Source organism: Pieris rapae, chromosome 20, assembly GCF_905147795.1.
Source record: "Pieris rapae chromosome 20, ilPieRapa1.1, whole genome shotgun sequence".
Lineage (NCBI taxonomy): Eukaryota > Metazoa > Arthropoda > Insecta > Lepidoptera > Pieridae > Pieris > Pieris rapae.
Window position 1 is genome coordinate 8,401,189 of NC_059528.1, and position 12,169 is coordinate 8,413,357.

The 12,169-nt window shown below is 37.4% G+C and overlaps 2 protein-coding genes across 3 annotated transcripts; both read left to right on the forward strand.

Annotated features, from left to right (window-relative positions):
* Positions 1-2,868: 2,868 nt before the first annotated feature.
* On the forward strand, positions 2,869-9,212 carry LOC110999177 (sugar transporter ERD6-like 12). Of its 2 annotated transcripts, XR_006750894.1 has the most exons (10): positions 2,869-3,124; positions 4,621-4,823; positions 5,033-5,155; positions 5,894-6,000; positions 6,083-6,185; positions 6,778-6,907; positions 6,988-7,253; positions 8,019-8,195; positions 8,269-8,965; positions 9,110-9,211. XR_006750894.1 is itself a non-coding variant. In XM_045632762.1 (9 exons), exons 1-9 carry the CDS (start codon positions 3,052-3,054, stop codon positions 8,572-8,574), a joined length of 1,488 nt encoding a protein of 495 aa, XP_045488718.1. In that variant the 5' UTR covers positions 2,869-3,051; the 3' UTR covers positions 8,575-9,212. The 2 variants fall into 2 exon arrangements, 1 of the variants encoding a protein (XP_045488718.1); XM_045632762.1 differs by having other exon boundaries at positions 8,269-9,212.
* A 245-nt stretch (positions 9,213-9,457) lies between these two features.
* On the forward strand, positions 9,458-11,684 carry LOC110999178 (ADP-ribosylation factor-like protein 6). Its single transcript, XM_045632764.1, has 3 exons — positions 9,458-9,851; positions 10,642-10,899; positions 11,446-11,684. The coding sequence occupies exons 1-3, from the start codon at positions 9,671-9,673 to the stop codon at positions 11,574-11,576; spliced, it is 570 nt and encodes a 189-aa protein (XP_045488720.1). The 5' UTR covers positions 9,458-9,670; the 3' UTR covers positions 11,577-11,684.
* The last annotated feature ends 485 nt before the right edge of the window (positions 11,685-12,169 follow it).

Here is a 12,169-nt window from a genome sequence, read left to right on the forward strand (position 1 = left end):
ACGATAGAACTATTTTGGTATGATGATGACGTAATGCTTTACTTTTTTCTCATCTTTTCTTTACCATTACACTCCACCTTGAACGGTATATTTTATTTTTATCAAACTGGGCTACTGCTTTTTTTCACTTTCAAACACTGTACCCAAATGCCAAACCAATTTACGCCGTATGTATAACAAGTGGTCTGTTCTTAAATATTCAGGAACCTATTTTTTAAATCTTTTTTGTGTTTTAGTTACTAAGATACGAATAGGTCCTCAATAGAATTGCTTTTAAAAAAATCTCTTTACGCGAACGACCAAAAATGTACGGCTTTAGGTATTTAGGTAATTAATACTATTATAAAACTAAGAAAGCCTGAGCAAACAAAATTTATAGCCAATAATACCCAATTCAAAATATGACTCTCAATCTATCTTTGATACTGAGTAGTCATTTATAACAGGACGACAATATGATAAATATCTTATCCTATTAACAATATATTTTAAAACTATCTGTAAATTAGTTACTTTACTTTTTAATTAAACCATATTTTTACTCAAGGCGAACCAGATAGGCATAGCAATACCTATTGTTATACCTATTACGTGGATAAGTAATTAACTTTTTTTAATTTTATAAAGAAAGTCAAATTAGTTGGAATATGTTGCTGTGAACACAAATAATATGTGTGTTAAATTGAAAATTACAAATTTTTTTAGTAGTTTAAATTCTATGTTTTGTATGATTGTTATCGAGGATGTCTCTATTATAATGGTTCAAAACTAAAAAAAATTAAGAAGGTGACAAGACACCATATCAATAACCATAATTTAAAAAAATATATAAAACAGCCTGCCAGTTGTCTTAACAGGTGACCCTAATTTGACACGAGTGAACAATAAGTAATATACTTTACAGACGAAACAAAAAACACGCAAGAAATTTACTAACTACTATAGGCACTAACAAATAATATAAACTTTTGCCTGCTCACACAACGGACAATGAAAAAGGTCCGTTAACCAATGTATTTCCTTAAGTAAATTAATACAACGAATAATATGTGCCCCTTGCAGAAGGTTAGTCCTAGCTGTGGGCACATGAAGTACGGTGGAGGATGTCGCTTGATTGTCAGGCACATTGAAGCTTAGGTACTGAAGTACTGCCGCATTACTGACTAAGACTAAGTTGTTACATACCACATCATTCATCATCACAAGACATCACAAATTTTCGTGGCTTTTTTTTAAACCCTTTCAAGCATACTGATATCCTTTATCAAATAAGGATCCCAAATGCTGTAGGCATACTCTTATAGTGATCTAATGTAGGTAACATTTATATATGTATTTTTAAAATTAGTGTTCTTGGTGAAAGGCATTTGAATGATTTTCTTACTAAATACATGATTTTCTTATGATGTGACATTCGCATTTCAAATCATAATTAATAGTAACCCCAAAGTCTTTTTGCATAAATACTGGCATTAACTGATGTGATCTAGGCGATAAGTATTGGGCGGATTGTTCTTTTCTATGTGTAATATTTTGCATTTTTTTAACATTTAATGACAGCAGCCACTGCTTGGTCCAATCAAAAATATCATCTAAGCTACCCTGTATTGCCTGAGATTGGGAGAGTAGATTTCCAAAAAAATGAATGTCGTCAGCAAAGATCGAATCTGCAGTGAGTTCTTCAGATCAAGTAAGAATCCTTGAGGAACGCCACTTAATACTTGTCGAGGCAAGGGCAGAATATCGCCTATGCGATATATAAGATGTTCCTTTTAAAATAAATAAAATATTTATAACCTAACTCCGATATAGATACAAAAATCTAATTGTAGGCCAAATAATGTAGGGGAACCTTGTCTCTATACTTATTATAAAACAAATTTTTGTACTTCTTAACTTGCTTGAATAATGAAGTTGTTGTTTCCTTGGTGTAAAAGAACTATGGAATAGATCGCACGCGCTTGAGTATCTCGCGAGCGCAAAAACACTTTGAACGAAAATGCTGCTAGATTAAATAAGAGAGAAATATGGAAGGTTTTTAAATCAATTATTAGTTCACGTGTATACGATAAAAACGTTAAATAAATAAATCTTACAAAATCCGTGATATAAATGAAAATGGTAAAACTCTATAAATCACTATAAAGTTATTCGTAGCGTGAATGCAACGTGCAAATTATGTCTTGAATCTTCGTCGTCAGTTGTTTTCCTCAAGCGGGGAATTCAGTCGGATGAAATATATCGATGAGGATAATAAGACTAAGTGCGACGTGTTGATTTTAAATACGATACGAACTGATTGAATAACTGATGATTGAGTTCTATTACCACAAAAATACGCACAAACTAATACTAATTCATGAAATTATATCCTGTTGTAATATATATAAGAAAATATTACAGTAATAAATAAATTACCTTTGACTAAAATTATATTTTTAGGCCCTGTTTCACAATGTCCGGATAAGTTCCAAATAAGCTATTTATTACTTATTAGTAGGATAAACTAGTGTTTGTTGCGTTTCACGACTGTCAGCGCTATTCGTCATGAAACGCGAAGTGTCTTTCTTAAAAAAAAAAAAAAAAAATGTGTTGAATAACTATTTGGCACTTTATCTATACATTGTGAAACAGGCCCTTCATCGTCTAAGAACTTTAAATAAAATCATTTGTTTCTACCAATGGACTCAATAGTATATTACTATTTTCCTTCGACTAAGATTAAGGCCTTCTCGCCCTTTGCCTTCTGTTACATAAAAAAGGGCGACGACATGTTTCACAACATGATAACGATTAAAGGGTAAGCACGCGTAAACGAGTGACAGACTTGCGAAAACTAGTAAACTGCCACTGCGCAGAGAACAGCACAAAGAGTCGCGCGTATTTTGCGATCATTGGCTCGAACCAATTTAAGTAATTTTAGATTTGTTACGGTATAAATACCAGTATTCATAGAAAAATATATCGCTACAGATTTTTCGGAATCTTTTTTTTTAAAGTAAAATTAAATTAAGTAATAAATATAATCTACGTTCATCGGAGTGAGTCGAAATGAGAACTTTGATGAGGTCGGGCGGAGCGGCGGCGCTGTCGGCTTTTCATCAGGCGCTCGTCGTGATTCTAAGTAAGTTCATATATCGTTAGTAGTATTTCTGAAAGCACAGTGGTTAAATAAAACATATATGTTATTATCACAGCATAAGCGAATAAAAAAAAACAGTTACTAAATGATTCTGGTACAATACCAAGCATTGATTTGGATGTAGGTAATTAATTAATTATTTATGCAAATACTAGTTTAGGTATACATATTTAATATTTCATTAAATATGTATACAATTAATTATTTATGCAAATACTAGTTTAGGTATACATATTTAATATTTCATTGTTACTTGTTTTTCTTATATTTTTAAACTTAACAATTTTGTGTGAATTACATATAACCTTGTAGGTTTTATATGTGATTAATTTTAATTCAATAGGAAATGAACCTTTTTTAATTTAAAAAAAAAATTGTAATTTAACAAATTTCCATTTATTAACGTTTTTTTAAGGAAACAATAAAACTACAATTCTGACGCAGACCTCGAAGGAGTTTATGCTTAGGTTACAAAAACAAAATATCTTTATTCAGCTAGGTAAACAAGTACACTAATTATGAACGTCAAAAAATTAATTGTAAACATTTACTACCAGTTCGCAAGTCAAGGAAAATTAGAACCTTAGCAACATAGAAGAGAGGTAACATATTACAAAAAGAAAGACGCGACGGTGACGCAGATACATACTCTCCTATAATCGGATTTTAACTTGTCATTACGAATTCAAAAAGTTCTGATCGGAGAGCACGGTCAAGGTGGGAGTGTGGAAATTATCCCGCAAACATTACTCCACTCGTGCGAGTTTAATGTTACGCCGTCAATATTGAACAACATGTGGAGGTCGATGTATGAATTCAAGTACTAGTTTGTCAAATTATCCGTAATTATCGATTTACACTTGTGGCACAAAGAAAAACTCATATATTTTATCATATTGCATTTATTAAAATCAAATCAAATCAAAAACATCTTTATTCATATAGGTAAACAAGTACTTAGGTACACTTATGAACGTCAAAAAAAAACAAATTAAATTAACTGTAAATTTCCATTTACAACCAGTTCGCAAGTCAAGGGCGTAGAGCGGGTAAGAAGAACTGGCAAGAAAATTTCTGCCACTCTTTTCAATCGCCAAGTTTTTAATACTAATTGTTTGAACTGGAGCAAATCAATCCCAAGGATTAGAATCATTTAAGTGTTCGTCACATTTATAAAAGGCTTTATTAATTAATTTACTTTTAACAATGACTTTGAAATGAATTTATTTACTGATAGTTCTCTAATTTCGCTTGGGAGTTTGTTGTAAAAACGAATACAATTTCCATATAAGGAGATGTTTATCTTCTGGAGCCTGGTTGGTCGCACACTCAAATTAGTTCTATTACGCGTATTATACGTTCAGTTCCTTAAATCTATTTCGTACCGACTCCCTCGGGGAAACACAACAAATACCCCGAACAGCCCGCTTCTGCAACACAATTGTTTAGCACAATTAAAATAACCCTATAATTTTCAGTCAACATACCGTCGGTATCGTTTGGCCTGGCACTGGGCTGGGTGTCTCTGGTGAGCGGCGAAGCAGCTGATGGTGGCGACAAAGGCGCTGTCTTTGCGGCCGTCACAACGTTTTTGGCCTGCTTTGTGGCCGTACCGATCAGCGCCAAGATCATCACATACGGCAGAAAGTATGCTGTCATGGCCGCTTCTGCATGTTTCGTGGTCTGTATTTAAAAAAAAGATATGCTTTCTTTCATTTTCTGGTGGCTATAGTAGTTTTCCGTCGATTTGGATTCAATCTGTAAGATTTGACAGTCTCCGCAGTATATTTTTAACAGATAACAATAAACTATTATTAAGTATTTAGGAGTTTACGGTAGTGATAGATCTACCGCTTCATTATTGTGTAATGATCTCTTCTCTGCCGGTAGTTGTGTTGGTCGCTAAAGCTGGTTTCGGTGACTGCAAGTGATGGGTGGATGATAGGCGGACGGCTAGCGGCAGGGATCGGCGGCACCGTCGCTTGGACATTGGCCCCGCTGCTGGCTAGAGAGGTGAGTTTCTGTTCGGTTGGTGATTTAGATGCGTGATAGCAATAAACAGTGTGGTCCATAAATAAAGTACAATAAAACAAAAATAGTCTTTATTCGAGTACACTATAGTTACACTAAGGGCCTGTTTCACAATGTATGGATAAAGTGCCAAATAGCTTGCATAGCTATCGACTACACATAAATTATTCGAAATATAAAAGTTCCAAATAAGATACTTCACATTTCATGACGTATAGCGCTATCTGACAGTCGTGAAACGCAAAAATACTATTTATCATACAAATAAGTAACAAATAGCTTATTTGGAACTTATCCGGACATTGTGAAACAGGCCCTAAGTCTATGTCATTTATCTTGTTTTATTTATCGTATTATCTTTATGATCTCCGACGGAGTGAAAGCCTCCTCCTCCAAATTCTTTCACTTGTCCCTATTCCTTGCTACAATTTTCCAATTTTCCCCCGCTATTCTTCTTATTTCATCAAGTTTTTGGTGGGAATCCTCCCTTTTTATTTCCCACTGGACCATCCCAATTAGGGTTCTTTATATGTATATATTATGTCTTTTGTTTTTGAACGGCTTCGTATATTTTCCTTAGTTTAAATTGATGAATCAAGCGCTCCATAGCCCTTTGGCATACTCCAATCTTATTTATTAATGCTTTATTGAAAATCCACGTTGTATGTGTCCATGACTCTTTTTTTTCCATACAAAATGATTAATGGGATGTGAATGCAGATGTGTAGCGAGGGGTGGTGTGGGGCAGCGGTGTCAGCACTGCCGCTGGCTCACAACGCAGGCATCCTGCTCATGTATCTCGCAGCCGATGCTAGGATACACCATAGGTATATCAACCATCGTCACGATATTTTCAATTGGTTTGTTATATTTTTACGCTATTAATACATTTTTCCATGTCATTTACAGTACCGTGATATGGTCGTGCCTTGGAGTATCGGTTTTTCATTTCTTCGTGTTCATGTTTATACCAGAGTCGCCCTCGTTTCTTGCCGCCAAAGGAAAGAATGAAGTATATTTATTTAGTTTATGTATTTAATATTAAGTAATTAAGGCTGTTAATATTTTAATTAACTCGTATTTCGTTATAGTATATATAACAAATAAGAAAGTTTAGACAGGTAATAAACTCTCCACCACTCTATAAAGATTTAAAGGATCTTTCAAACTCCCCAAGATTTTATTTAACACGATTTTACGTTTTATTATTACGTTTACTTTTTGGAACATAAGATCATCTAGGTATCACTTATTTCACGTCAATCAATTCGAACCTGTAGGCATACAAACCCTACTCATCGGCAAAGAAGACAGAGGGTGTAGGCGGAGAGAAAAAGCCGGTTTAAAAAACTCTCGGTACTCTTTTAAAAAAGCAAATCATCAAACAATATTTAAAACAAATATATCAAATTAATTAGAGGTAGCCTGCCCAGCGCTAGTCCCAGTGCTGATGCTGATGTTAATGATAAAATTTAAACGAATTTAAGAAATCTTGTTGCCTCTAACATCAATAGCCGTGGTGAAATATCACAACGTAGAAATAAACACAAAAGCGATTTAAGTTGCGCCCGTTTATTAGACTTGATGTAGTAGTATTTGTCCAGGAAGCCCGCAGCTCTTTAGCGTGGCTACGAGGCCGATCGACTGATTCGCCGAAACTCGACGCCGAGTTTAAGACGTTGCCACCCGCCGAGAAAGGAGACGAGTCATCGCTCTCTCGGGCCCTGGATTTGTGTACGTGCAATTACAGCCTACTTAGCAGATCAATTTATTTCACTTGAAAATATTTATACCTTTGTATAAAACCGTTGCAGTTCGAGACCGTCAGAGGCGTTGGGCGTTCGCCGTAGGATTCGTGGCGGTAGTGGGACAAGAGATGTGCGGAATACTGGCCATCACACAGTATGCCGAGCGGCTGTTCATGTTGACGAGGGATCGAGCCGCAGAGGTCTTGATCGACGCGTCACCAGAGGGCGCGGTGCTGCTGGCGACGCCCGCCAGGCACGCCCTTATCCTCGGCGCCGTGCAGATCGTAGCGTCCGCCCTATCTCTCTATCTCGTGGAAAGGCTCGGCCGCAGGGTGAGTATTGTTTGTCATGTGCAATATTACTTCGGTGCGAACTCATTGTATTTGTTTGTATTCAATTTCTCTTGCAATCACTCCGCGATTGACGCCGCCTGATCGACATTATATTTGTGTGTAAAATATTAAATAACTTACGGCCTGTTTCACAATGTATGGATAAAGTGCCAAATAGCTATGCAACACATAAATTATTCGAAAGATAAAAGTTCCAAATAAGATACTTCGAATTTCATGACGTATAGCGCTATCTGACAGTCGTGAAACGCAAAAATACTATTTATCATATAAGTAACAAATAGCTTATTTGGAACTTATCCGGACATTGTGAAACAGGCCCTTATAATTATAACGATAGATTTACCTAATGTATTAAGTCAAGTGAACTTCCTCTTGAAGAGGAACACAAGAAACACATCAGTCCATTTTTACATTCGGGCAGCACCAACGTCGGTTGTGATGCTGCTCTAAACAGATCTCTATCTTCATTGAATGACGCTCTGGGTACATGCAGATCCATTTAATAACAGTCTCCATGTCTTCAGGCGTAAGATGCTGCAGCCACTGTTGATCCGTTACCAATAGTGACAATTGCTAAAATTGCACATTTAAAAAAATCTAGTTTGTCTTTTATTTTTAATTTAATATTGAAGTTATTTTCTATGTATCATTTTAATGTTCTAAATGTTGTGCACATATGTCATATGTTCTCTGTAAGTGTTTAGTTAGTATGCCCTTTAAAATAAATAAATTATTTCGCAGCCGCTTATCGTTGGGTGCTCGTGGGCGGTAGGCCTGTCGCTCGGTGGGGCGGCGGGGGCTGTCTGGGCGGGTAAAGCCGAGGTTGGCGCTCTAGCGGTTGCCTTGGCTGTGGCCGTCGACGCCGCCGGCTTGCAGGCCGCGCCCTACGCTCTGTTATCTGATATGTTCGCCTACGAGGTACTCGTTGTTTTAGTAATCGACGGAGCGAGAACTGAGGTGCTAGTCGGTAACTTTGTGATGTTCTGTGCAGTATCGCGGGTGCGCGACGATGTTGGTGATGGCCGGCGCGTGCCTGGGTAACGCGATCGAGGTGGTCATGTTTCCAGTGGTAGTTGTGCACGGTGGAGTGGCGGCGTCGCTTCTGACGGCCTCGGCTATGGCGCTGGCGTACGCCATTTTTGTCACGATCGCCGTGCCGGAGACCAGGCTCAAGACGCCTGAGCAGATTTATGACGCGATCTGTCCGGCGACAAGTCAGTGTCACAGTGTTAGGGTTAGCAATAAGTGGAAAAGTGGGACTAAAGGCGAAAAACATTCTGCTTGTACTAGTTTTTAAGTTATTAAAGGTTAGATCTGAAATATCGCAATTGTATAATGAATGTTAATGTGTTTTTTTATATTTACAAGCTTAAGGTAAATAAGACAATGTGAATGCGTATTAATTGTTTACTATGTACATATAAATAAAACATCTATAATATAAAAGCGAACTTATTAAGATTATGTTAGGTGAACTCCGTATCGAGTTCGTTAATTCGATATCTCTTTGACGCAATATTTGCAGCCATCGTTGCCATGACAACGCCACTACTGTTCACAGTTAGATTGAGGTTGCTTTATGTTTTCTTTTACATATCACTTACTTCAGTCTGATTTGTTAAAATCAGCGTAGAATTATTGTGTGCTAGTGATTTTTGACTACGAGATCTACCATTTCATACAAGTCTGTAAGACATCTACCACCACAAGCATTTTTGCCATATAATAATATTTTGCATAGGCAAAGTATTTGCTATTTCGAATGCTTGATTTATAATTTTAATATTGTGTAGATTTACTGTAAACACTCTTAAAGCGTTCTTGTTTTTAAGGTCTGTTTTTGGAAACGTAAACCAAGAGCTTAAATTTATATAAGCAAAGCTCATTAGATTGGAAAAACGGCTGATAAAGGCGTGTAAGTACTTTTTTCTATTTAATCAGGAAAAACGATAAAAATTATATAACTATCCAAAACTATTTCTATAACCTTAATAAATACTGTACTATTCCTCGGTAATCGGGGTGCTTTTAAAAACAGTGACGGAGAGTTTATTGCTAGCTTTTCTCTTCCGTTTTAAGCCCTGGATTTGTGAACTGGCAATAAATGTAAAATTAGAAGCATTTAATGTATATTTATTAATGCATGCAAAGTAACTGTTGAAGAGAGTGCCTACTAGCGGGCTGTACATCCGGGATGCGTCCCGTGTGTACAGCCATATGTAGGCGTCTCTCATGCTTTAGTTAATTGCTCTGAAAGAATGACTGTATAGTACCCGTTGAAGAGAGTACCTACTTTTGGCTATACGCTCGCTAACTTTTTGGTCCCTTGTTAAGAGACGCCTGCTGGCCACTAAAGCATTGGTATTTTAGGCGGTTGTTCATAATTTCACACCATGGGTCTAATGGAGAAACTATCTTCGTGGCTCGGAGGCCCAGCCGCGGGCAAGGAGATCACGATTCTGGTGCTAGGGTTGGACCACAGCGGGAAGACGTCCCTCCTTAACGCCTTGCGTCCACCCGACCGGAAAGTCACCTCGGAGCCTACACTCGCTCCCCGACAAGACAACTTTACCTGTAATATTTACTTTTTGTTTTTTTTTATAATGTCACGCTAATCAAGTACTTATAGTTAGAAAAACGCTCATATCGCTTGCCCTCGGGAATAAATACTAAAGTACAGGGTAAACCTTTTTTGTAATAGAACAGGGGGCAAACGGGCAGGAGGCTCACCTGATATTAAGTGAAGCCCATGGACATTCACATTCCAAGAAAGCGCGGAATTATTGATTTTAGGAATTGGTACGCTCTTTTCTTGAAGGATCATAAATCGAATTGATTCGGAAACACTTCAGTGGGCAGCTGGTTCCAGATAGTGTCGTTTTTTTAATCTCTATTCTACGAGCGTTTGTCTACCATTACATCCTAATCGTACCTAACATAGAAGCCGATTTACATTTTAAACATCTTAATATATATAAATCTCGTGTCACAATGTTTGTCCTCAATGGACTCCTAAACCACTTAACCGATTATAATAAAATTCGCACACCATGTGCAGTTCGATCCAACTTGAGAGATAGGATAGTTTAAATATCAAATTATAGTCGCAATTTTATTTTATTGCAAATTATTTGTTTATTATTTGATATTGTATCTAACAGATGGCGCTGTGTTAAAAGTACCAACGTTTCACATGAGCCATCTACCTTACTCATCAGTTCCCTTGAATAGCTTACTACTACGTAATATAACAAAAACTTTAGCCACAGCAACGCTTGGCCGAGTCTGCTACTTTGGCTATATAACCTCATTCAAAAGACTGATATTTATAAATGATTCGTGATTGGATTTATATGTTTTCCAGTTGGCGGAATATCAGTGGTCGCCGTGGAAGCGGGTGGAGCTCGACGAGTGCGGGCACTGTGGGAGCGCCAGTACGCAGCGGCTAGTGGAGTGCTTTGGGTGGCGGATGCTGCAGACGCTCTCCGACTTGCGGTCGCCCGAGATGAGATGCAGCTTATGCTGGAGCACCCAGCGATGCGCGCGCGACGACTGCCACTGCTGGTCTGTGCCAACAAGGCTGACTTGCCGCACGCCCTGCCACCCGCCCAAGTCGCAGCCGGTAATCCCTGACAGACATTGCCATAGCTCTGACCATTGCATCTTAACAAACGTAGGTTAGGTTTGCGTTTTGTAATAGATGCATAATAAATGAAATGAAATGAAATACGTAATGTTATACGTTTATTTGGAACATAGGATCATGATGGTATCACTTATTCCACGTCATTAAATTCGAGCCCGTTGTCATCCCTACTCATCGGCAAAGAAGACACAGGGTGTTGGCCGAGAGAAAAAGCCGGCGTAAAAAACTCTCGGTACTCTTTTTTTTTTTTTAAATCATCAAACAATTCTACAATATTTAAGACAAATATAGCAAATTAATTAGAAGTAGCCTGCCCAGCACTAGTCCCAGGTCCTTTTATCAACTAGATAATCACTAACTGAAATAAATATATAAATAAATACGCCGACACAAAATTCTGTTCAAGACCATTCTAGAGTTTTGTCTTGGGTCTTGTTAAATTAGTCCAAAATGCAAATCGTTGTATCGCTCCATAATTTTTTGCATCTCACATAATCTCGTGATGCCATGTTCATCTTGCAGCACTGGGTCTGGAGCGCGTGACGGACAAGCCCTGGCACGTTTGTGCCACGAGCGCGGTGTCCGGAGAGGGACTCACCGACGGCCTCGCCTGGCTGACCCGCCAACTCAGAGACCTCCACACTGACAACTGAAACCTGCGATCTTAGTCATCACTCGGTGGAACAAGTGTCTTTTAACAGAAATAGATTTTTATATTTTTCTTATAATTAAGAACACTATAATAAACCTACGCTAGATTTGATGTTGTTTCCTTGAGATCAATGTTGCAATCTTATTCAGCAATACATTGAGAAGTCACATTTTTTTCTTAAAGTGAAGGTGTACCTAAATGTTTGAAATAAAATAAAAATAAAATACGTTTATTTTTGAACATAAGATCATCAAGGTATCACTTATTCCACGTCATTAAATTTGAACCTGTAGGTATCCCTACTCATCGGCAAAGAAGGCAGACGGTGTAGGCCAAGAGAAAAAGCCGGCGTAAAAAACTCTCGGTACTCTTTTAAAAAAGCAAATCATCAAACAATACTACAATATTTAAAATAAATACAGTAAAATAATTAGAAGTAGCCTGCCCAGCACTAGTCCCAGGCCCTTTTATCAACTAGATAATCGCTAACTTTATAGTAAGCCTTTTTATACAGCATTTCATTTTAATACATTTCTTAAATTTTTTAAAAGGCAGAGATATAAGAGCCTCTGGGATTTTATTAAAGAAGAGTCC